At 38.6% G+C, this 25,989-nt stretch overlaps 1 protein-coding gene across 3 annotated transcripts; it reads right to left on the reverse strand.

Annotated features, from left to right (window-relative positions):
• Window positions 1-367: 367 nt before the first annotated feature.
• GPRC6A (G protein-coupled receptor class C group 6 member A) lies at window positions 368-23,011 on the reverse strand. Of its 3 annotated transcripts, none has more exons than XM_066371801.1 (6): window positions 22,818-23,011; window positions 19,397-19,700; window positions 16,810-17,121; window positions 8,533-8,745; window positions 4,335-4,458; window positions 368-1,482 (listed from the first exon to the last, which is right to left on the reverse strand). In XM_066371801.1, the coding sequence occupies exons 1-6, from the start codon at window positions 23,009-23,011 to the stop codon at window positions 368-370; spliced, it is 2,262 nt and encodes a 753-aa protein (XP_066227898.1). The 3 variants fall into 3 exon arrangements, with proteins under 3 accessions (XP_066227898.1, XP_066227896.1, XP_066227897.1); XM_066371799.1 differs by having other exon boundaries at window positions 16,285-17,121; XM_066371800.1 differs by lacking the exon at window positions 8,533-8,745 and having other exon boundaries at window positions 16,285-17,121.
• Between the last annotated feature and the right edge of the window lie 2,978 nt (window positions 23,012-25,989).

Raw genomic sequence — 25,989 nt, forward strand, 5'->3', positions numbered from 1 at the left:
AAGCAATCAATGAACAACTAAGGTGCCGCAAAGAAGAATTGATGCTTCTCGCCTCTCTCCCTTCCTGTCTCTGTCCCTATCTGTCCCTCTGTCTCTGTCTCCGTCACAAAAAAATAAAAGAAAAAAAAGGGAGGAGGTAGAGATGGAGACAGACAGAAACCGTAAGGAATAAAGTAAGGTTCACGTTGAGGAATCTACGTTCTGTGTTAAACAGATGGTTGGACAGAGCGGGAGTGTTCAACCAAAATCTGGTGAAAGTAGCAGCAGTGAAGAAACAGAATATATCTCCTTGGAAAGTAAATGCACTTTAAATGCAAAGGTCCTAGAAATAGTTTATTCTAGAATGTGCCGTCTCTTTAGGACTTGTTCATATACTTAAATTTCTTTTCCGAGACCATGTTTTAGATGCACTCGTAGCGTTTTCCTTGAATGTGTGTTCAAGTGCTTGTGTCTGAAGATCTCTGCTTTTCTGCCGGGCTGCAGGCTTGCCACCGGAGCTGGGGCGGGTCATCGTGTTGCTGCTGTGAGTGGAGTCCAGTGAAACATGGCTCATGGCTAGGCTGTCTGCACTGTGGGAAGAGTAAGTGTAAATCGTCTTGAGGAAGGCAGATTTTGTGTTAGTATCTTGCTTACAAAGAATAACATAGCATTTGGGGAAAAATGTACAACACAGGATCCCATAGTTAGATATTAAAATAACGATAATCTCCACAGCTGGCAAATGTTTGCCAAACGTGGTAGCATAGACGGGGATGAAGGTGATCCAAGCTATGAAGTAAATGAGCATGCCAAATGTTATGAATTTGGCTTCATTGTAATTCTCAGGCAATTTCCTCCCTTTGAAGGCAAATATAAAGCAAATGAAGGCCAGGATGGCAATGTAGCCCAGCATGGTGCCAAAGGCAAGGACAGACCCCTCCTCACATTCCAGGATAATGACTCTGGGCAAGGAGACGTCCTCTTCCACAGCAGGGGCTGCGAAGATCAGCCAGAGTGTGCAAATGACAACCTGGACACCTGTGCAAGTGAAAATGATGGGGATCGGTTTATAGAGGCCCCTCAGGAAGTTCTGTAAGTTGGGATCGAAGCTGAAGGCTAGCAGAATTTTCAGGGACTTTGTCAAAATGCAGGAGATGCAGAGAGTAAAGCTCACGCCAAATAGTGTCTGCCGGGTTTTACACGTGAAGTCTTGTGGTTCTCCAATGAAAAAGCCCGTACTGGTGAAGTTGAGGAAATGACAGAGGAGAATCACGTAGCAGACCATTAATCCCCCGGATGATTTCACAACAGGTGTGTTCAGGTTTCTTGTAAATATTATGCCAATAGCCAGAACAAACATGATTCCCAGTAGGGAGAGTGCCAGGAGCAGGATAGCCAAGAAGTCATTCCAGTTGAGATACTCCACTTCCTTTTCAAAGCACGTAGTGCTCTTTACAGGGGCCCAGTGAGTTTTGTTGTTGCATAAAAGGCAGTGATCCATATCTAACAGACAGAGGAGATTCAGTTACATTGCAAACATTTAAACTAGCTGATTGTCCAGAATGCTGAAAATAGAATCCTTCTCAGCAATAGTTCTGACTTGAAAAATGGATATAGATAATTGTCACATGGTTATTTATTAAAATAATAAATGCACAGAACCCAAAGTGGGAGAGAAAGATTGAAGGCGATGAAAGAAGAAGAGAGGAAGAGAAAAAAAGAGAAAGAATAGAAATCAGCTAGGCTGTTCGGTCTTAGGAAATTAAAATGCTCAAGATAGATGTTAGTCTGCTGTGAATTTGCAATTATAGGTGGCAGTTCAGGGACTGTTAAGAATAAAGTCTTTAGAATCAGACAAAGCTTCAGTTCCTTTCTCTATCATTTATGATTCCTTCAATAAGCTAATTGAATTTTCTGAGCTTATTTCTAATTCTTTAAAAACAAATAAACAAACAAAAATCCTCTGCCTCATTTAGGTGCTGCATTCAGTGAAATAATAAATATAAAATGTAGCCCTGGCCAGTTAGCTCAGTTGGTTAGAGTGTCATGCTTATGTGCTAAGGTTGCGGGTTTGGTTTCTGTCCGGGCACATATAAGAATCAACCAGTGAATGCATAAACAAGTGGAACAACAAATTGATTTTTCTCTCTCCCCTTCTTTCTCCCTTCCTCTCTCTCTAAAATCAATAAAAATAAGTTTAAAAATAAATATTGATATGAAACATTTTGTATGAAGCATATAATACAGTAGGCACTCACTATGGTGGGAGCTCCTATTGTAAATGAGGCTGCGGTTCTTTTAAAAGCAGAGACAATATTGGTTGGGTTACCCTAAAGCCCTCTAAAAGCAAGATAACACAAGATTGTAATCAATGACAGTTGATAAGAATTAAAGTTTATCTCCCCTGCTCCCAGGAGGTTAGTAACACTGAGCTTCTCACATAGGCAGCGATATGATGAACAGGATTTATGGTGGTTCTGACTGCAGGTGTGGCACTAATAGTTGATAGCAGCATGGAGTTTCTGGAAGTGTGGTTGTGTTTGCTCCCCATTTCTACACCCTAATGACAGGGTCCCAGCTACTTGCAAAAAGCCTCTCCGGGAGTATCCTTCTGATTACACTCCATGCGTCTATTCAACGTTAGACAATGACTGTGTTCTCTTCTTCCTTAACCTCAAAGTCAGGTTGAGTTTCTATTTATAAACCTCATTGCCTTCCCTGTGGGTGGAGGGCAGAGCTCATTCCTAGCAGCTGTGGCTGATGCAACGCTGTGAAAATACTCCAGCTCCCAGAAGCCTCCTGGGCATACCCAGGAAGGAAGCTCGCCCGCTATAAGGAAGTGACTCAGCGCCAACCACACAGCTCCCTGATCTTTTCAGCCATTGGCTATGAAGGACACGCTGTAACATCCTATTGGCTGGACCCATGTATATAAGCTAGCTTACTTCCTGAATAAAGTGGATCTGCATCACTGAACCCTGGTCCCCAGAGTTGGTCTTTGCTTCTCTGTCGTCCTCACCCCCAGCAGGACTTGTCCACATTTCCCAGCCTCTTTCTCTTTCCAAATCCATCCAGTTTTTACAAATATTCCTTCTTCCCTGTCTTTCCTTAACCACTGCTGCTTGTGTCTGCCATTTTATTCATTCATTGAATGTTTATTGGCCTTGTCTGTGTATGAGAGCTGTGCAGTGGAGATGTCAAGGGGGAATAGATGATGATATTCTTTCAGATAATCCTAAATCCTAGCTTTTCCTCCAATGCTGTGCTCAGTCTTTTACACTTGTCCTTGGAAGCACCTGCCCTGGTTATCAAAAGACAATGCAGAATGTATCTTGAAAGACTCTTGTTCATCTTTATGGGAAATAAATGCTACATACTTTCTTGGTGTTTTTATTTATCCCATTCAGCAAATAGTTGCGATATCACATTGCCTGGACACCTCCACCCCATTATCTAATTATTTTTTTTAGCACAGCCCATGTCAGTTTGAGATAAATGCCATTTTTGTAAAACAATGATAGAACATAGATATTGAAATGTTTACATTGGGATACTTCTTCCCTTGTAGCCAATAAAAAAAGGAATAAGAATAAGAATAATAAGAAGAAACATTAGGGAGCTATTCTGGTTCTGGGGTTCTCAGCTTTCACAGGATGGTTAGGAACGCTACCATGGACAAGGCTTTGGTGCTTTTAAAGTAGGCTTGACTCCAGGGAAAGTGCTGATAGCTTCTGTTAGGGTTCTGAAGGCTGCTGACCTCACTCCTGTTCTCTTCATTTGTGTATTTTTCTCTGATGTTGTAACACTGTTAATAGGTTTGGCAAATGATCACTTAGTAGCATCTCACTTCTGTCTCATAGAAAGTTCTTTTTTAAGTTTCACTGTTACTTCTTGGTGGGAAGAATGAGATCCCTAAGATATGCAAATCTCTGTTGTACATGGCTTTCTATCCTGCTCAGTTTAGTTCACTCAGCATCTATTTATTTATAGTTATTGTGCCCCAGCTGCAAGTCAGGCATGTCTGTGTGAGAGACACATGGATAAAAATGGACAGAATCCATGCATTGTTTTAAGAGGTGCTGGAGGGGTATCCAGTTGAGGCAATGACTTTTTCCCTTGTACATGAAGTTACCTTCACATCTGTATTATATCTTGGTTGGGTGTCTGCTGGTATAACAGAGCAAATTCCAAGCTAAAATGAAATTTCTCTGGAATTTGATCTAGCAGGAGGATGAGATGCTTTTTTTTTTTCCAAATGAAAAAATAATCCAAAATAAGATTCATGTAAACAAAAAGTTAGCCTAAGAGAAATGGTTCAGGTGTGCTGCTGTACATGTTGTAGTGACTGTAATTACCTGTCTGATTACTGTAATGGTTTTCAGGACAGTTCACACATTCATAGCAGCAGATATGCTGACTTCTTGTGGTTTTCTTCATTTGCCCAGGACTGCATTCCTTGGAGCATTTGGATCGAATTTGCTGCAAAGTGAAAAAAAATCCCAAATAGGTTTTTAATTTATTCTACCTAACTTTGACTCAGGTTAAAGCTATATTTACTAAATAATATTGTGGTCTTTAAAAAAAAACAGCATAATATAATTGTTTTGTCAACTGGAAGAATGCGAACAAGTCTAAAAAATTAGAAAATATTTCAGATAGTGAAAATGGTTGTGGGCTCTTCAGAGCAAACTTTTAATTTGAAGTAGCCACACTCCTGGAGGATGCTTGGAGAACACCAAAGAATTTAACTATGAGTGAGATAAGTGGGACTTCATTACAGGGGCAAAAGTGAAACTTTTCTTCTCAGCAACATAGTGCCTTGTGTCCCCCCACATAGAAGACAGCAAAGATATTCTGAAGTATTGATAACTTTGGGATGTCAATAGATTTAAGATTATCTGATGCCTTGAACGATGAGTTTTGCTGACTTACCAGGAATGCTGATAGCCCAACTAGTCTGCATATTGACAAGAGAATCTCAAAATGTGACCTAATTGATCTCAGGTAATTATTAGTTTCTACTACCTCATTGAAATATTTATGGGTGTTGTCATCACAAAGGCAAACTGGTCTCTCTTTCTATGGTGACCAGACCCTTCCACTTAGTCATTAAAGGCTTCAGTCAGCTATTTGTCATTGTATCACCTCCCCCTCATTGAGTATCTCCCCTGCGAAGTCTGAAGATAAGTCTTAGTAACAGAAAGACAGCTACGTTCTATATTTCAAGGAAACGGTATCTTGCTTGTACAGAATCGTAACAGGAGAAATTAGAACAAAGGTAGTGGCTTGAAGCATTACTATTTTTATTCTTTCATCTGACACATAATTGTTGAGTTCATAACACTGTTGCAATTGTTGAAGCCACCTCAGGGTTCAAAACACAAAAAATCCATGTTCTCATAGACCTTCAGTTCTAGTTGACAAAATTGACAATAAACAAGATAAAAACAAGAAAAATATACAGAATGCTAGTCAGTGATAAGTGTTAAGGAAAAAAAGACAGGAGGATGTTTAAGAAGTATTAGGTTGACATTGGAATTTTTTTTAGGTGAGAGCAGGGGAGATAGTGAGGCAGACTCCCATATGAGCCCCAACTGGGATCCACCTGGCAACCCCATCTGGAGCCGATGTTTGAGTTCTGAGCAATTTTTAGCACCTGAGGCTGGTGTGCTCCAATGGAGCTATCCTCAGTACCTGGGACCATGCTTGAACCAATGGAGCTGTGGCTGCAGGAGTAGTAGAAGGAGAGAAGAGGGAGAGAAGGGTAAGAAGAAGGGGAGAGAAACAGATGGTCGCTTCTCATGTGAGCCCTGACCAGGAATTGAATCTGGGACATCCATACACCAGGCCTATGCTCTATCCACTGAACCATTGGCCAGGGCCAACATTGTAATTTTAAATAAAGTGACAAGGGATGGCCTCCCTGAGATGGTGATGTTTTAGGAAAGACAGAAAGGAGGAAAGTGAACCACATGGATACGCAAAGGAAAGAGCAGGTGAAAGGCCTCCAGCTAGGAGCAGGGAAGGCATGTATGCAAGAGAGAGAAAGCCTGTGGGGTTGTTGGAAGGGGGAAGGTCCTAGGAGATGAGTAGGGAAATAATGCTGGCAGGTCGTGTAAAGGTTTTCTTAAAACCATTCACTTTTACTTCGAAAGAAATAAGATGTACAAGAAGGGTTCTGAGCAGAATATTGTATTTTACAGTGTTACTCTGGCTGCTGTTTTAAGAAGACACTGAAAGGATAGGAGTGGAAGGAAAGAGAAGTTAGAAACCTACTGTGTTAATCTGGGGGAGAGGTGACAGCTTGGAGTGTAGTGGCAGCAACTGAGTAGAGGACAGAGATGTCTGACTCTGAACCCATTTGAAAGTCAAAAGTATATTAGATTTGAAGAGAAGTGACAAGGATCCCACCAGGTATTTTCACGAGCAGCTAAAAGGAAGTTGTCATTTACTGAGATGGGGTAGGTTTGGGAGCTCAGTTTTAGAGATAATCAGTTTATTAGATATCCAGGTAGAGATGTCCGTTAGACAGTTTTATGTTTATTTGAGTTAAAATTTAGAAAATAAAAATCTGGACGTCTTTTCTTTTCTATATATTGACACTGTTTAAATCCATGAGCCTGGGTGAGATCACTAGGGGAAAATGCGGACACAATAAAGGAGCAATGCTGAGCTCTGGGGACACCCTTTACAGGCAGTAGGAATGCGGAGGACCCAGCAAGTGAAACTGAGATGCAGGGCCAGAAAGAAAGTCAAGACAGTGTGGTGTCACCTCACACCTGTTAGATTAGCTATTATTAATAAGACAGGTAATAGCAAATGTTGGAGAGGCTGTGGAGAAAAAGGAACCCTCATACACTGTTGGTGGGAATGTAAAGTAGTACAACTATTATGGAAGAAAGTACGGTGGTTCCTCAAAAAACTGAAAATAGAACTACCTTATGACCCAGCAATCCCTCTACTGGGTATATACCCCAAAAACTCAGAAACATTGATATGTAAAGACACATGCAGCCCCATATTCATTGCAGCATTGTTCACAGTGGCCAGGACATGGAAACAACCAAAAAGCCCATCAATAGATGACTGGATAAAGAAGATGTGGCATATATACACTATGGAATACTACTCAGCCATAAGAAATGATGACATCAGATCATTTACAGCAAAATGGTGGGATCTTGATAACATTATACGAAGTGAAATAAGTAAATCAGAAAAAAACAGGAACTGCATTATTCCATACGTAGGTGGGACATAAAAGTGAAACTAAGAGACATTGATAAGAGTGTGGTGGTTACGGGGGGAGGGGGGAAAGGGAGAGGGAAAGGGGAGGGGGAGGGGCACAAAGAAAACTAGATAGAAGGTGACAGAGGACAATCTGACTTTGGGTGATGGGTATGCAACATAATTGAAAGACAAGATAACCTGGATTTGTTGATCTTTGAATATATGTATCCTGATTTATTGATGTCGCCCCATTAAAAAAATAACATTATAATTAAAAAAAAAAGACAGTATGGTGTCACGGAAGCAAATAAAGCATCTCAAAGTAGGGAGAACAATGAACTGGTAAGTAAAGTAAGATGATATTTGGCTTTATTAATATTGGTTAACAAGACAGAAAGAGTTTTGATTAATTGAAAAGAGTTCAAAAAATTATAGAAAAAGAGAAATTGGGACCGGTGAATATATTCAACTTTTTCTAGGAGTTTTGCCTTAAAGAGAAATAAAAGATGGGCAGTATGTGGAATCTATGGAAGAGGAGGTAAGGGGTAAATGGAGTTTCTTTCTTTCACTGTTTTTTTTTTTAAAGATGGGAGGAATAAGAGCATATTTGTATCATCATCTAGATAATACAGAAGAGCAAATATTTGAGGATACAGGAGAGAGTGGAGAATTCCCAGAGCAATATCCTTGAGTTAGTGAAAGGGATGGGGACCCAGAGGTCAAGTGGAGGAGCTGTCTTGGCTAGGAGAACGGGCGGTCTAACCATAGTGCCAGTGCAAGGGAGGGACACAGGCACAGATGTGACAACAGAAGGAACACTGGAGTTCTTTTCTGATTGTTTCATTTTTGTTGTAACCTGAGAGTAAAGATGAGAAGAATTGCTGGAGTCAGAGAACAGAAAAAAAAAGCATAAAATAGGTATTTGGTAGGTGGGCGAGCTAATGGACTAAGATAATAGTCAGATTGTCCAGCAGCATTAAGGCCCACACTGGAGGTGAAAGGTTATGAATTTAAGGTGAGAACAGCCAGCAAAAAAAATTTTTTTTTTGCCAAGTTCAGCTACATGAGGGTTACACTGATTATGCAAAGACTTTTATTTATCTAAGATTTTGCTTTGGTCAAATGAATATAATTAAGAGGGAGCAGGGTAGAGAATTGAGGGTGTGTATGGGGGAAAAACACAAGCTGACCATGGAATTTAAGAGAAGATATTGGACAGTGAATAGGTAATAGGATCACCAGAGGTCCTGGTGGGGTCAAGGACTTTGGCAGTTGAAATACCAATTAATTTAAATGCTACAAAGCAACTTATGACATAATTACCTTAAGATTCTGGAGCTCATTTTTTGTTTCCTGGTCTGTAGTGATAAAGACATCATTTTTCAGGTCATATTGTGCCACCTTGGTGATAGTCATGTGGCCATTGACCTCCTTCCAGAACACAACATCATATCCAGTATTCATGTCCCCATGGGCATCAAAATGAAAGGAGTTCCCTCCATCAGTGAATGTCACATTTTTCAGTACTTCAAGTAACTATAAAAAATAATAATACAAACAAACACGAATAAGACTGTTGTAAGTGTATTCATTATACCAATTATCATACTGCCTTACAAGAAATATCACTTAAAAATTAGAAAAAAGACATCCTGAATTAGTGAGTGTTGTAACTAGTTGGAAATTTTCTTAACTACCTGGCAACCATTTGGGAATTTTAGCTTCTTTTCTGGCAAAGCCTTGTTCTGTGAATTTGAGAAAGCAAGTTGATGTTTATGGAAGGTAGCTTCTCTAGTCCATAGAATTGAAATCTGAGCGTCTTCACTTTTCTACATTGCGAAATTTCAGAACGGGTCCTCTGCTAAGATGCCTGGGTTCTAATTATGGTTCTATATTTTATTAGTGGTGTGATCTTGACAGTTATAATTTTTTTCCTAAACCCGAGCTTCTCCATTTATAAAACAAAGTAAATGAAACCTACCTTATAGGGTTAGTGGAAGGACTTAATATAATTATAAAAGTAAGGAACGTAGCCCAGTATCTGGCACCAATTTTAGGTTAATAAAGGCTATATTAATACCTTTTATTAGTTAATGTGGGTGTTGTGCAAGTAAAAATATACTGCTCACAACAATTAGGGGATATTTCAAAATGAATATGAAGCGATAAAAAGATGCACTTTTTATTAAATAAGAACATCAGAAAGCAAACAATAAGTCAAAGAAAGTTGTTTGATTATGCAAATGAGGTACAAAACCAACTGTCATTTCATTGGTGAAAATGCACTATACCAAGGGTCGGGAAACTTTTTGGCTGAGAGAGCCATAAACGCCACATATTTTAAAACATAATTCCATGAGAGCTATACAATGACCCATGTACGTTACGCATTATCCAATAAAAATTTGGTGTTGTCCCAGAGGACAGCTGTGATGAGCTCCAGCCACCCGCAACCATGAACATGGGTGGTAGGAAATGAATGCATTGTAATACATGAGAATGTTTTATATTTTTAACATTATTATTTTTTTATTAAAGATTTGTCTGTGAGCCAGATGCAGCCATCAAAAGAGCCACATCTGGCTCGCGAGCCATAGGTTCCCGACCCCTGCACTATACAAAAGGCTGGAAGTACTGAAGTATCTGCATGTTCCCTGATCCCCTAATTTTTATGAGCAATAAACTTTGAGTCCCTCAACTAATAATGCTACCTGACATTCATATACTTGCTAATACTCAAATGTGTAATATGCTTTTTACTCTATAAGAACTTGGTGAAGTACATTGTACAGGGACCATCTTCCTTTTTTTTTTTCTTTTTTTTTTTTAATATGAAGACCCTGAGCCAAGGAGTAAAGGAACTTATCTGGGGATACACATCTTAACTTTCATTAGGTGGTCTTTCCATTGCACCTAACAATACATTAATTCACAGTCTTCTTAGTATTTTTTCTTTCTGACTCAATAGTAATTATTAAAGTGCCATCTGGAATTATGGAAGACAGGAAAATGCATCTCTTTTTCCTAGTGTCACATCTGACCTGGGTTCTTTGCCCAGTCTGAATGAGTAATCCAAGCAAATCATTGTCCTGCTCACTGTCTCCAAAATGAAGCCTGAGAGGACAGAGCTACGAACCTGGGAGACAGTCCAGTACAAAGAGCATCCTGCTCTTAGGCGTGTACTGAGTAGCAAGCCCATCTCAGAAGAGTTTGGCTGATGGGTGTACATAAGGGAACTGCTAACACCCACACTAAGGCCATACTATGCTACTTACGGGAAAGGCATGGATCTTATTCTCTCCCATGGTTTTCAACTCTGTTTCAGTGATTAAGTGCATAGTATAGTGACTTCTAAATTCTATTTCTAATTTAACTCATAAAGTGATCTTTTTAACTTGAAAGGATTACTTGTCTTATTACCCAATTTGTAGAGTGAGCACCTGTATGTAATACAACAAACACAGCATGGTCTTACTGAGCAGTGATGCAGCCATGTTGAGCCTGTGCTGCAGAGGAAGAACACTGGGGTAGGAGCAAGGACAGCAGACTGCAGGTCTGGCTCCACCATTAACTTGATATATAATCATGGCTAAGTAAATACCTTCTGAAAACACTCAAGGCCCACTCATTATCTAAGCCTATGATGCCATGCGGCATTTGTTGGGGGCAAAATCCATGAAATGAGACAAAAGTTATTCTATTTGAATAGAATTTGTCTTATTTTTTCTCTCTCAGTTAATCTTTTTTGAATGTTTCTTTCCTTCTTTTTTTTTTAATTTGGTCAATAGAATATAAGAAAATCAATTTCTGTCTTAAGGTAAACATATAGCTATGACAGTCATGTTAATAACCAAATGTCACTTTAGAAAAATCTCTAAGCATATTGATTTTATTATACATCCCTACAGATTTCATAGTTCTTGAAATAAATATAAATTAATTAGTATTACATTAAATAAGCAGAATATTAGATCTAACCTGGTAAAATTAACAAAAAACATCTTTACCAATTGTATGGAAGAAAAAAAATGAAAGAAATAAAAATAAAATAAGCTAGGGCCTACTGTCCATGTTCTCACCTCTACCTATTTATTGATTTTTCTTCTGTCCTTCCTTAAGCATTACCCACACAAGTGCCCCAGTAATTCAGTTCTTTTGGGAGAATAACTTTTTCCACACTTGTGTTTGAACTATAATTTCCAGCTCTTTTTGCCCGCATTTAATTAGGTTTTACAGGTTAAAGTTCTGACACATATATGTTCTATAAATAATGATAACATTGTATGATGTAAATAAACTGGTGCAGTTCTATGCTCATTCTTATGGGGAAGAGGGTGGAGGCAAATAAAACAGGACATTCTTTACTTGTTAAATATGATAAAATATTAGCATTAATGCTCTAGTCCAGGGGTCCCCAAACTACAGCCCACGGGCTGCATGCAGCCCCCTGAGGCCATTTATCCAGCCCCTGCCGCACTTCAGGAAGGGGCACCTCTTTCATTGGTTGTCAGTGAGAGGAGCATAGTTCCCATTGAAATACTGATCAGTTTGTTGATTTAAATTTACTTGTTCTTTATTTTAAATATTGTATTTGTTCCCATTTTGTTTTTTACTTTAAAATAAGATATGTGCAGTGTGCATAGGGATTTGTTCATAGTTTTTTTTATAGTCCGGCCCTCCAACGGTCTGAGGGACAATGAACTGGCCCCCTGTGTAAAAAGTTTGGGGACCCCTGCTCTAGTCATTAAGCTACTAGATGCTTTTCCTACCAATTATTTACTTATTTGTCATTGAGACTCTGAAATTCACCATAAATTGACACTACAAAACTTAGAGAGTGAAATTTGCATTTCCATTATTAGCTAATTCCCCTCTGGATGATAATGACTTGTTTTTGAGAACCAGTCTAGGAGGCCACACCAGTTAAACTGGTGTGGTTGATGTTTTTCATCTCTAACTGTTCTGATGTTCACTCTATCTACACAAGTAAGCTGTGCTTATATAAAAGAGGTATCTATGTGAGAATTATAGAATAGTGGAAAAAAGCAGCCTTATATCTCTGATACCCAACCTAAGTATTTTTCTTCTATGAAGTTTTCGGTGGTGTAGTGAAAAACCCACTGGACTAAAGCTGGAACAATTTCATACTAACTATGTCGGTGCCCACGGGCCAGACCCTTTCGCTGAGGTCCCTTCCTTCTCTAAATGGTTGTAGGTCTCAGTCACCAATAACACTTCCTCTTGTCACTTCTTTTTTCAGCTGCAGTGTAAAGCATGTGAGTCCCGTGGACCTACCCTAATATTATAAAAATTAGAGACGATGTCTGCCAGTATCTAGTACAGTAGGCCCTAAAATTTTATAGTCATTGTTTCTTTTATCACTCCAAAACCACTCTCTTCTTTGAACATGTCTCTTCTGACTTCTGGACTAATATCCCACCACTATTTCTATACTAAGAGGTCTCATAAGTTCTCAAAATTCAACCTATCCAACACAGAATGTTTACTATTTTCTCTTCTGAGGAGACCTCCACTTTTCTCTGTTTTTATCTCAACAAATGACTTTAGCTGCTCAAATATTTGAATCATTTGCAACATCTTTGCCTCTATTATGCTTTATATACAGTTTCTCTCCAAATGCTCTCTTCATCCTTCTTCTTAAATATTCATGTACAGCGTGGGGCAAAAGTAGGTTTACAGTTTTAAATACATGAAACCCTCAAAGTTTATTCTTGTATTATTATTTATTAATTATTATATTATTTTCCATCCTAACAACTGTAAAACTACTTTAGCCCCAGCCAGTATATGTCTCTCCATCCTCATTGTCATTTCTGTAGTCCAAAGCATCCTTATCTTAGCCTGGCTTGCCAAATTGGCCTTTTCCCCTTTAGGCCTATGTCCCTCTAATCAATGCACACTGCAGTGGGAATGCTATTTCTATAATGGAAAGCAGATCACATCACTCCTCTGTCTAAAAGTGTCTTCACTTGGTTATCCTTCACTCTATCAAGTCCCAAATTAAATGTGTTTTGCAAACTTTCTGTTTAAAGCAGTGGTCCCTAACCCCCGGGCCATGGACCGATACCAGTCCGTGGGCCATTTGGTACCGGTCTGCAGAGAAAGAATAAATAACTTACATTATTTCTGTTTTATTTATATTTAAGTCTGAATGATGTTTTATTTTTTAAAAATGACCAGATTCCCTCTGTTACATCCATCTAAGACTCACTCTTGATGCTTGTCTCGGTCCCACCTTAAAGGCTGGTCTGTGAAAATATTTTCTGACATTAAACCAGTCTGTGGCCCAAAAAAAGGTTGAGGACCACTGGTTTAGAGGATGGTCCCTGTACCCGCAGTATCAGCAGCACCTTGGAGCTCGTGAGAAGTACAGACTTTCACATCCCCCCCTGAAATTACTGAATTAGTACCTGCCTTATAATAATGTTCCCAGACAATTCAACTGCACATCAAAGTTTGAGATGCTCTCCTTGACAAGGTGCTCCTACTGGATCCTCCACTAATCCATCCAGTCTCATATGCTTCTACTTTCCACAAAGACTCCAGTTTTCTGGCGCCATGTTCTACTCCATCCAGATGCCCGAAGGCATGTTTTCTCTCCCTTCTGGGACTTTGCTGAAGCATTTCTGCCCTGGCTAACTTCTCCCCATCCAACAGACTCAGCAGAGATGTCATGATCTTCGGGAATGTTCTCTGAATTACACTGGATCATCTGTCTCAGTTATGTGCTTCTCTGCTATTTTATATCATATGGAACATTGCAGTGCATCACCCTGCATTGTAGTAAGCCCCCTAATTGTTTGATTGTATACCTTGCTAGAAAGATGAGTCCTTTAGGGAGAAAACTGTCTTAGTTTCTATAGTATTTTTAGCACTAAGCACAATGCCTGTAACATTGAGACATCCAATAAATATTTCCTCAACAAATGTATTCATAGAAGTTTGACTATTAACAGTCTCTCATCCTATATACATCACTTATTACCTTGCCTATCATCAGGAAAATAAAATAAAAAAGAAAGCCAAAATTGCTGACTGTGCTGTCCGTGAATACTGCTCACAGATACCACCAAATGAGGAGCCAGAGTAAGGATTATCCTCAAACATTGACAAAAATGAAATCCTGTAGTTATTTGAATCTAAAACCATTCAGAAGCTATTGTTTAAATATTAGCAAATTTTGTCAGAGGACAAGCTAATCTTTAGGAACGTATCTTTTGTTAGTGACTCTAAATGTTCCATTATTAGCTAATTCACCTCTGGATGATAATGACTTGTTTTTGAGAACCAGTCTAGGAGGCCACACCAATTAAAGTGCTGATCTTTTAAATTTAATGTGTATGGAGATTCTCTCATATAAAGATAGAATTATTTATATTTGCATTATTTGTCCTACTGAATGTGGCACTGATGTCCCTCACTCACATCATGATCAAAGGAACAAATCACTCTCATCTGCCTCCTTTGCCATCTTTTCTGGTTTGTTTCTAGATAAATAGACTCCCTGGGATAGAAAGGATGATCTCAGGCGCCTAGTGTTTAAATAAAACATTTTAGCAGACTCTGCTTAGATTATACTATCTCGAGTCTTTTTCTCAGAATGTTTGAGATTTATTCCCAATTTAAAATACTTTCCCAGATCTTTAGAGGATAAAAGCTCTTGTTATTTGTATTTCTTTTTCCTCGTGAAGCTTTTTATATCTCTGCCATTCATCCTGTCTGTGATGCTCTGTTTTCTCTCCATTACTCTTTGCCAATCTCTCATTCCTAAAATTCCATGTTGTGGTTTGCTTAGGATGTCCACTTAATTTATAGTTTTTACCAAACCTTTAGTAAAAGTTTTATAATAAAAGGAGTATGCTTTCAAACAGGTATCTCAAAAAAATCACTAAGCATATAAATATATATATTTTAAAGAAGGTTCTAATGAAAAAAAATCTTAAATTTTAATCTTACCTCTTCATTCAGTTTTGTGCTTTGCATTCCCAAGGTGAAAACTAGTTTTAAAATGAGCAATTTAAAACACCCTGTCACCATCACATGAGCTATCACCTCAGACCTTGGAGCTTGTGTATATGGGGGTATAAAGTAAAAGCAACAAAAGTAGAAATAGCTTGTCCTGAATTCCCACTTGTAAGTTCAGAAGAATTGAGTCTTATTCCCTTATACCTTCTTTTGCCTTATAAATTTCAAAGAAATACATATATTTTTTGAATATGATTCTGCCTCAAGGCAGATAAATTTGGTTCTGAATACACATTACTGACAAATTTGCTTTTGATTATTAAAATTTGTCACCATATAGAGCAGCAATTTGTTTTTAAATGACTTGTTTGTGGGCATTTAAAAACACAATGGAAAGTTTCTACTCTTTAGGGTCTCATTAAGCTTTGGGTTTCTACAAGTTGATCAAAGAGAAGAGAGGCAAAGGCTTCTTTTACACAGAATTAGTGATCCACTTTAAACTTAGATATCACAGGGATTGTTATGATTGATCTAAAAACAATCATTTGAAGAGGACTGGAGTCTTAGAGAGACTTCCCTAAGGAAATGTCACAACTGGAGACTTTGGGACTATAAACTACCAGAGACACCATGAAAAGTCAAGGGCATGGAGTCAGAAGACCCAGACTCAAGTCATAGTTCTGGCACTTCTTAGTTAGTTTCCTTATCCATAATATTTAGAAATGATAAAAAAGAATCATTAAGCATGCCTGTTCTTGTGTTTGTTAAGAGCATTAAAAGAGGTACTTCTTATGAAGCCCTGAAAAAAAATCCAAAAGAAAATAGTACCATCGACAGAATCTTCTTGGAAAAAAAGGATACAACTTTGGTGGGGCAGAGTAAGAGGTGAAGTTATAATAACAGCTCTATTATTCTCAAGAACAAAGAGCTAGTGGTAGAAATACTGGTTATTCAAACACTGAAGTTTCCTAAGTAATATTCCTAAGAAAAGAAATATTAAGGACACTTTACATAACTCTGAAAGTTAAAGCAATGAAGGAAATGGAAGAATTATAAAAGGGAAACTCTGTTGGACGTGTGAATAAGTACCTCCCATGGTTGAAAGGCGTTTGGGTTCTGACAGTCTCGAGCTCGGCACAGATCCCGAAGGGCATAACCAAGGGCAAACACAGCAAGCTGAACACTGTGAACAAGTCCTGGTTCATTGTAATCCCACAAGAAGTCATTTTTCATGGAGAAGTTCCTCTCTATATTCTCGTTAGCCTTGTAGAACAAAGTCTTCTGAGAATGATTGGAAAAGCATTGACTCAAATCACTGTCTTTGACATGAGCACAGGCAGACAAAAGCATGGCATATTCATTTAAGGGTTTGTTATGATCACTGGGAAACATTTGCAGATTTTGAAGAAAGGACTGGAAAGAGGAAATATTCCCTTTTCTAAAGGTAAACCCTACAATTTTGCCAATCCTTTCAACATTAGGAATGGTGGTAATCTTGGTGGCTGTTGACCAATTATCACTAGCAATCCAGACCTTATTTATATTCCTTTCAATGGCTTTACTGAAGAGATTGAAAACATGGAATTCCCTCAGAAATACCACAATGACATTAACATGGGCTTCTGCTATGATTTTCTCAAGTGTCTGATTGATCCTGATTTCAATGGTATCATCTGAAATGAAGGCTGGGAGAACTTCTTTGAAGGCTATGCACACATTATTTGCCACAGTTTGGACTACAAAAGTGTTGAGAGCCTGTCGACCGTAGTCATCATCTGTGGTTATGATGCCAATCCAGTTCCATCCAGATTTCTGAATCAGGTGGGCCATCGCTTTAGTTTGATAGAAATCACTGGGCACAGTCCGTAAAAATGAAGGAAAGCGAATTTTGTCACTTAGGATTTCTGCCGTTGACTCATAACTCACCTGGAAATGGACAGAATCTTTTAGTTATGGTGTTGAAGAGCTACAGATGGCTGTTCATAATAAGTGTCCCTCTCCTTGATTTCTGTGAGTTTTCATAAACTTTTCTAAATTCTCTGGTCCTTTCCATCCTTTCCTTTCAATGAACTTCAAATAGCTTCAACTATGATACTTAGTACCTGGTAACTGTTCAGAGTCATAGTTCTTCAATCATTTTATATTGTGTATAGTATAAGGCCTTTGAAGGGTCAGACTATACCTTCTCTCTTTATCTACACTTCTACATCATAGGCCAGGGCCAACAGTAGATACTACTGGATACTTAGAGGTATCCAACAGTGGATTCTTAGATGTAAACACAGGGAAAAACAAGTCAAATAAGCAAAATGCATTTTGGGGCACTGAGTATGTTCATAATTTTATATAATTTACAACTTTGGTGATTTTAAATTTAGATAACATAAATCATTCATTCAAATAATCATTTAGTCTAAGGGTCAGCAAACTTTTTCTGTAACAGACCAGCAATAAAATATTTTAAGCTTTGTTGGTTACATATGGTCTCTGTCATATATTCTCCTTTTTTTGTTACAATATTTTTTAAAAATATAAAAATCATTCTTAGCTTGACAGCTTAAGAGATTGAGAGCCACAGTTTGTTGGCAGGCTATAGTTTACGGACCTTCAGTCTAGTCAAACAAGCATCAGCATTTGGGGAAACCCACCTGATGTGTGCAAAGGTTTGCCTGATTTACAACTTCAGAGATTTTTAGTCTAGTGACAAGTCCTACCTTCCACAGCGCAATTGCTCCATGTCACTTGTTCAGTGAATTTTTTTTCTCTATTATTTACAGAAAACACATGTTACAACGAAAACACATAGGCTTTGGAGTCAGACCACTTGTTAGAATTCTGATTTCAGTAAATTTGAAAGAGTTGGTTAGCATTTCTTTACCTAGGATTCTAGTAAAGATTACGGGAGAAAATTTAAATGGATATTAGTCATGGTGGACCATCACTAAACCTTGTTCCCTTCCTAGTGTCTCACATTGCTATGCCGGCCTATGTTGTGAAAGCTGGACTTCTGCAAAACCATGGAGGGTTCCCTTCTCTTTTGTGTTATTATGGAAATTACATTTGTCAAAAGAATCTACTACCTAACATTATACATAGTCTACAAGTTTTGAGCCAAAACCTTATCTCTGAGATATTCAGGGAATAACTCTATTGTTTTGTCGTTTTGGATTTAGACTTCTCATTATCAACTTCACTAGGCTATAATATAACAGGAGTCCTGGATCTTTTGTGGGTATATGCATTTATTTACTCCAACTCCAGAGAGTTATGTATTTTGCGTTCTTTTGCATGTTTCTTATATATTTTTTTCTATTTTTTCACTTCTATCAGATGGTCATTTCTTGATCATCTGACTATAGCCTTTTTATTTTCTTACTTTCGGCTTCTAATCTTTGAACTTAGAAAACATTGACTTACTGAGTTGCAAAGTGATGTGATATGGAGGGGACTCGCTTGACTGAGTACTATGCATAAACTTATTGCAGGCTTTCTAAAATCTGTTTTGGTTTTTTAGAGATATTTTTGTTTACTTCATGGATATTATTTTGCATTGCAGAGAGGGATGTAGTTCCACAGTCTTTACTCAAAGCCTCCTCATCATACTCAGAACAAAAGTAAAGCAAACCAAGCTTACAATATGCCACATGACCTGCCCTTTGACTCTATCTATAACTGTATCTTTTAACCATATTCCTTTCTGCTCCATTGATCTATAGCCATATACACCTTTTGGATATTCTTTGGATATGTTAATTTTATATTTGCTGCTTTTTTCAGCCTAGATACTGTCTTCCTTTCCTCTCCTTCCCTTGGCTGCCCCTCCTTATTCAAGTTTTAAACTAAACATCATTATCTTGAGAAGTCTTATATTGACCTCCATCCCCCCTTACTCCCCACTCTGTCTTCTGTTTTCTTCATAGTATTTGACTGAAGTTATTTCAGAAACAAGGCAGTTGAGGTTCTCAGAGGTTTGTGTCTGGTACAAACTATGTTGAAAACTCTCAGAAACTAGATGTGACAAATTGAAGAGTGACTATATTTATAGTGCTTTGCCCACGATCTGATCCCCAAAGGGAATATCCTTTCTTTGACAAAGAGAAAGAAAAATTAAAATAAAAACAACTTCCTAACTTGTTTCCCAGGTTACCTTGAACTTTTATAACAAAGAATATAATCAAAACCTATGCAGAATAAAACCTACCTGTGGCATGAGCTGTAAATTCAATATCCTGGAGACAGCCATGCTTATTTCCGAGTAGCCAGCCCCTATGACAGCCTTAACCCTTGGAGTATAGCTGGAATAGTTACACTTAAACTCCGTAATTTCTCTGCAGCCATTGAATTTAGAAAGAAACTTCAGAGCAGCTGCAATTGCCACTGTAACTTCTGTACAAGTGTCATAGATTTCGTACCCCAGTTTGACTCCAGATAATAACGTTGAATTATTGATCATCTCGATGCTGTGTATCATGGCCAGAGTTTGAAGAAAAACTGATATTTCAAACCTGTTGAGAAACAAGTATTTTTTTAAAATCAAAATACAATTTTTCTACAGACATGAAAATATATCATTTTATCCACATCTCTGCCTTATAATAGAAAATGTCCGGATCAATGAAGCTGACCTCTTAAAGGGTCTAAATTTTATCTATTTAAAAATAATTTTTGATGGAAACCTGTCTAAAAATATATAGAAACCAACAGTTTCTCAAAAGAATTCTGTGGAACAAGATTTAACCTTTCCTTAATTGACTTTGGAATAATTTGGAACACTCAGTTTAGTATTCTGCAGCATAAACACGTTTTAGTTCCTTCCTTTTTGAAGTTAAATGTAAGCATTTTATTGATGTCCAAGAACCTGTTTTTTAGACTCACAAGCCTATCTTTTACATTTCTAACTATAATCTGTTGTGGTTGAAAAGCAGATCAATAAGGCTCTTAAAAATATCATACAAAACAGACTCTGAATAAAAAGCCCCGTAGCTTTCTCCTAGATAAAGCACACTACATTAGTTCTAAGGCATAGCTATTTCCTACCTCTAAGGGCTTCCCAGTTGACTTCTAGGATTGTAATTATTCCAGAGCCCTGAGTTGTCTGGTTACTGATTTATTGTTAAGTTTATTTCATCCATTGCCATATACAAAAGATTACAAACAGGGTATAAAATGTAGTAAGAGTTCAATAATTTTTTAATTGATTTTTAGATAAAGAAGAGAGAGAGAGAAAGAGGGGGAGAAGCAGGAAGCATCAACTCATAGTGGTTGCTTCCTGTATGATGTGCCTTGGCTGGGCAAGCCTAGGGTTTTGAACCAGGGACCTCAGCATTCCAGGTCAACACTTTATCCACTGCACCACCACAGGTCAGACCTTTTTTTATTATTATTATTCAGTGAGAGGAGGGGAGGCAGAGACACACCTCGACTGGGATCCACCCGGGCTATGCTTTGCCCATCTGGGGCGTTGCTCCATTGCTCTTCCTAGTGCCTAAGGCAGAGACTATGGAGCCATCCTCAGCTGCAGGGTCAACTCGCTCCAATCAAGCCATGGCTTCAGGAGAGGAAGAGAGAGAAAGAGAGAGAAAATCTAGAAGGGGAGGAGTGGAGAAGCTGATGGTCTCTTCTCCTGTGTGCCCTGATTGGGAATCGAACCGGTAACACTCACATGCTGGGCCAATGCTCTACCACTGAACCAACCAGCCAGGGCTTCAATAATGTTCTTAAAAGAATAAAGGAGGATATTATTTTTCAGGGTCTTGTTATTCTAAAGTTTCTTTTTACTTCATTAATTTATGACAATTTAAATAAAACTATTTGAATAATATTATTTGTTGTTGAGAATTATCTAAAAATGATGTTTGGCAAATTTGTTTTAAGTATTTAATTTAAAGAAAGACACAAAGGAGAAAGGGTAATGAACTGTCTACTGATTAAAATGTTTAATATTTTCAGAGTATCCCACATGTTAGCTCCATGAGCATCCGAACCTCTTTGGTGTATTTACCTCAGTATCCCTGGTACCTAGAATTGGGCCTAGGTGATGTAGACATTTAATAAATAGTTATTAAATGTGGTGGCGCAGTGGATAAAGCGTCGACCTGGAAATGCTGAGGTAGCCGGTTCGAAACCCTGGGCTTGCCTGGTCAAGGCACATATGGGAGTAGATGCTTCCAGCTCCTCCCCCCTTCTCTCTCTGTGTCTCTCCTCTCTCTCTCCCTCTCTCTCTCTCTCTCTCTCTCTCTCTCTCTCCCTCTCTCTCTCTCCTCTCTAAAAATAAATAAAATAAAATAAATTAATAAAAAATTATTTAAAAAAAATAGTTATTTAATGTTGAATGAGTATTTATCTTAACAAATGACAATAAGGTGGAAAGACGTTCAATTCAGTGACTTTTTCCCAGGATAAATTTGCTTATTAGATTAAATAATTCTTTAGTGTTTTCCATTCTTAATTATTGGCCTTCAATTGTGGTTCTCAAATTTGTAGTCATTCCTTGGGTACCAATTTAATGCTCTGAAAATTTTTACTAATTATTTTGGGGTGTTCTCTGGTATTCTTGATAATTAACAATTACAATAACAGTAGCTTAACATGCCCAACTTTCGAGTAGGATGCCCAGAAGAAATCTCAGTGTGGTGTGAGATTCTATTTTATCTGAAAACATACGTACAGGGCTTGGTAAATACCTTTTTAGAAATTTAAGTATAGTTGGTATACAATATTAAGTACTTTTTGATAAAGAAAGAAAAAAAGGAGGGGAAAAGAGGATATTAAATTTACACACAAAAACGTGAAGATAGAAGTTGGGATGTTAAAGTGAAAAGGAAGCATGGGAGTCACATTGCCATCTCTACAGAAGCTGATGCCACCTGAGTTCACACAGCTTACCCATGCCCTTTCTTTTATATATAAGAATACTGGAAACTAGAACTCAGAGAGTTTAAATGATTTGCCTAAGTCTACCATTTAGTTTGCCTCAAACTGAATTTGGAATTCAAATATCCTGTTCTCCTGAAAGAAAATCCATCTGTTACATCCTCTACGCCAGCTTTGCTTTTTCATATTGCACTACGCCTGACGTCTTTTCCACAGTCAAACTTTCACCAAGTAAAGTTTCTCAAGGAAGAAACACTTGGGGGAAAGGGAGGGCCTTAAATTATCATAAAAAATTAGATTTTTTTCAAAAAGAAAATAAATGCAGTGTTGACAAAAATATTAGTGCAGAGAACAAATTTAAATGTAGTTTATTTTAAACAAAGAATTAAATAATGGATTCATTTTTAAAACAAAATACATGTTGTGAGTGATAGAAATATATACATGCTATCTATACCGTGGTGGACTGAATATGGTGCCTCTTACTGGTTTTCTCAAGTAACTTCAGGGATTATTTTTTAGGCAAAATGCATATAAATATATTAGTAAAAAAAATTCGCCGCTTATGCACTTGGAGTTAGTGATACATATAGCACTGATATATCTCTCCTTTAAGAAAGCATAACAAGACTATATCAACTTAAAAATATGAGAGTTTAAATTTTATGAAAACAAGTTAGATGTCGATACAAACCTGGTCTCACTGTGTAGACTTGAAATTTAATTATATTCTTTAAGGCTTTACTCACCCAACACACTTCTGGATTCCTGGTGGTCTGGGAAAGTCTTCTGAGGACAGAAGTTTTTCATGAATGGCAAACAAACCTCCAATCATAATGTGTCCCGAAGAAGTGGCAGCCACAAAGTCATCAGGGGTCTGGCAAGGTTGGGAAGTAGCAAGAATAATCACAAAGCACGTAATCAGTGCGATCAATAAAGCCATGTTTCTATCTCATTTGCTCACTCCATGCAAGTATTAAGAATCATTAAGCTCGCAGAGTGCCAACAACATGTAACTATTTCATCTGTAAACACCATGTAAGATATAGGACAGCGTCAAGAGCCAGAAGCACTCAGTATTCAGATACTTGATGATAGTTAAAACAGTTCTTTACCAATGAGAACACCTCAGGCTCTCTAACACTCCTGTGCTGGAGATGTGTGATAGCAGGAGCCTGGGTAAAAGCTGAGCGAATTGGGAACACGGGGACAGTTGTGCATTTCCAGAGGTATCACATTCAAGGCAAAGAAGCTTCAGTGTAGTTTGTGAACTGTTTAGAAAAATATAATCCTGCTTTTATTTTCTTAGAAAAAACTCTCTTTAAACAAAATGAAATTCAGTTAATGTTAGGTATTTATTACTTCCTGTTTACATTTGTGAGAAATAAATAGCTTTTGTAGTGATAGGCAAAACTAATAATGAGGTAAACACATCTGACATAGTGTTTGCTTTGAACAAGAAAGGTCTGGCATAGATTATGGACACTTCCACAGTTTGTGGATTTGATTTTAATAAATTTAGAACTAGCTTCAAGTTATAAGTTCTTAACTGCTTAGGAATCTGATCTAACATGATTTTATGGATATAATTTAGAATTTACAGAAGATCAATAAACCTCAGTAACTTAGGCACCATTAACGAAAAGTTTAAAATTATGAATTTTACTTTTAAAAATCAATCTTTTTCACCTGACCAGGCGGTGGTGCAGTGGATAGAACATCGGACTGGGATCCGGAAGGACCCAGGTTCGAGGCCTCGAGGTCGCCAGCTTGAGCGCGGGCTCATCTGGTTTGAGCAAAAGCTCACCAGTTTGGACTCAAGGTCACTGGCTCAAGCAAGGGGTTACTCGGTCTGCTGAAGGCCCATGGTCAGGGCACATATGAGAAAGCAATCAATGAACAACTAAGGTGTCGCAATGCGCAACGAAAAACTAATGATTGATGCTTCTCATCTGTCTGTCCCAGTCTATCCCTCTCTCTGTCTCTGTAAAAAAAAAAAAAAAATCAATCTTTTTCAAATATTGGATTATGAAGGAATATATCATGCGGAAAGGAGTTCCAAATCCAATATATCTAGTTTGTTTGATGGGTAGTAGACACATTTAAAGGAATTTCATAAAATAAGAGTACAAGAACTGTTACGGTATTTTTTATTATCCAAATTAGCCTTAGTTTCCATTGATATGTGCAGTTATGCCAACTGAAGAGTGGAGAAGTTAGAGTTTTTCACACAGTGTCAAATGTTTCCTGAAATCTTAACATTTTTACCAGTGGCAAGATTTCTTCTCAGTACCCAAACTAGTTAACTTTAGTTGTCCAGAAAATTTAATAAAAATCTTTGAGTTTGAAACTCTTCAATTGTTTTGTATTTGCATCTTACCCATCTTAATCTTAATATTGATTTGTGTACATCTGTGCATGTGTCCAATTGGATAAATTTATGATTTTATGCTTTGTAATGAAGGTTATTTTGCTCAGATAACCTCCAAGGTCTTCTATAATTACAAGTTCAAAGATGAGCTTTGATAAAGATATAATAAAAAATAGAATATTAAGATACTTGTTCAGGGCCCTAGCCGGTTGGCTCAGCGGTAGAGCGTCGGCCTGGCGTGCAGGGGACCTGGGTTCGATTCCCGGCCAGGGAACATAGGAGAAGCGCCCATTTGCTTCTCCACCCCCCCCTTCCTCTCTGTCTTTCTCTTCCCCTCCTGCAGCCAAGGCTCCATTGGAGCAAAGATGGCCCGGGCGCTGGGGATGGCTCCTTGGCCTCTGCCCCAGGCACTAGAGTGGGGCTCTGGTCGCGGCAGAGCGACGCCCCGGAGGGGCAGAGCATCGCCCCCTGGTGGGCAGAGCGTCGCCCCTGGTGGACGTGCCAGGTGGATCCCGGTCGGGCGCATGCAGGAGTCTGTCTGACTGTCTCTCCCCGTTTCCAGCTTCAGAAAAATACAAAAAAAAAGAAAAGATAATTGTTCAGGGGATTTTAATATGGTGACAGAGTAGAAGGACATTCCAACTGCCACCTCCCAACTACCAAATTAGATTACAACTTAATTTAACAACAATCATATTGAAAAATCAACTTTGGATTAAAAGAAGAGGAATCCATAACCAAGGATCACAGAAGAAGCCACACTAAGACTGGTAGGTAGGATGGAGAAGTGGAAAGGGCTGCCCCACTCCCAGGAGCAAGCAGCAGCTGGTCTGGAGGAAATCTCACTGCAGGGAGGCTCCTGAGATGTATGGGTCCTGAGCCCTAGACTTGGAGACACAGCCTAGAGTCCCAGAGCCTAGAAGAGGCACCCACACAACATTTGTCGGTGAAAAGAGCAGATTTCTGTCTGCGAGGAAGAGATGGGGCTCTCAGGGAGATGCAGGCTTAAACTTAAAGGGCCAGCACAGAAAATCTTGTTCATAGCCACTTACGCAGGGCTCCAGTGGAGGGAGAACTGAGAGGACTGGAGTTGCGTGAGAAGAGTATAAAGTTGGAGACCCAGGGAGAGACATTGTGGGGGACAGCCCCGGAACTCCTGTGCTGAGTCATTCTCCGATACCACAGTCACCACCTTTTTTTGGTGGAGCATTCCCCTATGAGCAGCCTTAGCCTGAGGAAAAGCAACTGTCCCACCCTTGGGAGTCTCTCCTGCCCCACCCTATGGAGACTGGCCTGTTCTGAGAAGTAAGGTAGGAAGGAGGGGGTGTATCAGTGACTCGGTTTTCTGATGTTGAGGCCAGAGCTTTCCCTCGCATGCTCCCGAATCTATGACTGGTGCTTCCGCCTCACAGGAGATTCAGTAGAAATTGTCCAGACTGTGGGTAGACCACACCACTGGGTCTCAGAGGCTACACCCACCAGTCTCCTGGAGGCCACAGCCTCCTGAAGTCTGTGAAAAAAGTCTGGACAGACTGACACTTGGGGTGAAG

Source organism: Saccopteryx leptura, chromosome 3, assembly GCF_036850995.1.
Source record: "Saccopteryx leptura isolate mSacLep1 chromosome 3, mSacLep1_pri_phased_curated, whole genome shotgun sequence".
Taxonomy (NCBI): Eukaryota; Metazoa; Chordata; class Mammalia; order Chiroptera; family Emballonuridae; genus Saccopteryx; species Saccopteryx leptura.

Bases quoted from the DNA above. Each gene is read 5' to 3' on its own strand.
- GPRC6A (XM_066371799.1), bottom strand. From the start codon at position 23,011: ATGGCTTTATTGATCGCACTGATTACGTGCTTTGTGATTATTCTTGCT. The intron at 17,122-19,396 runs GTAGGTTTTATT...GTCCATTTCCAG, and splicing joins ATTTACAGCTCATGCCACAG to GTGAGTTATGAGTCAACGGC. The intron at 8,746-16,284 runs GTACTTATTCAC...TATTTTTTATAG, and splicing joins ACGCCTTTCAACCATGGGAG to TTACTTGAAGTACTGAAAAA.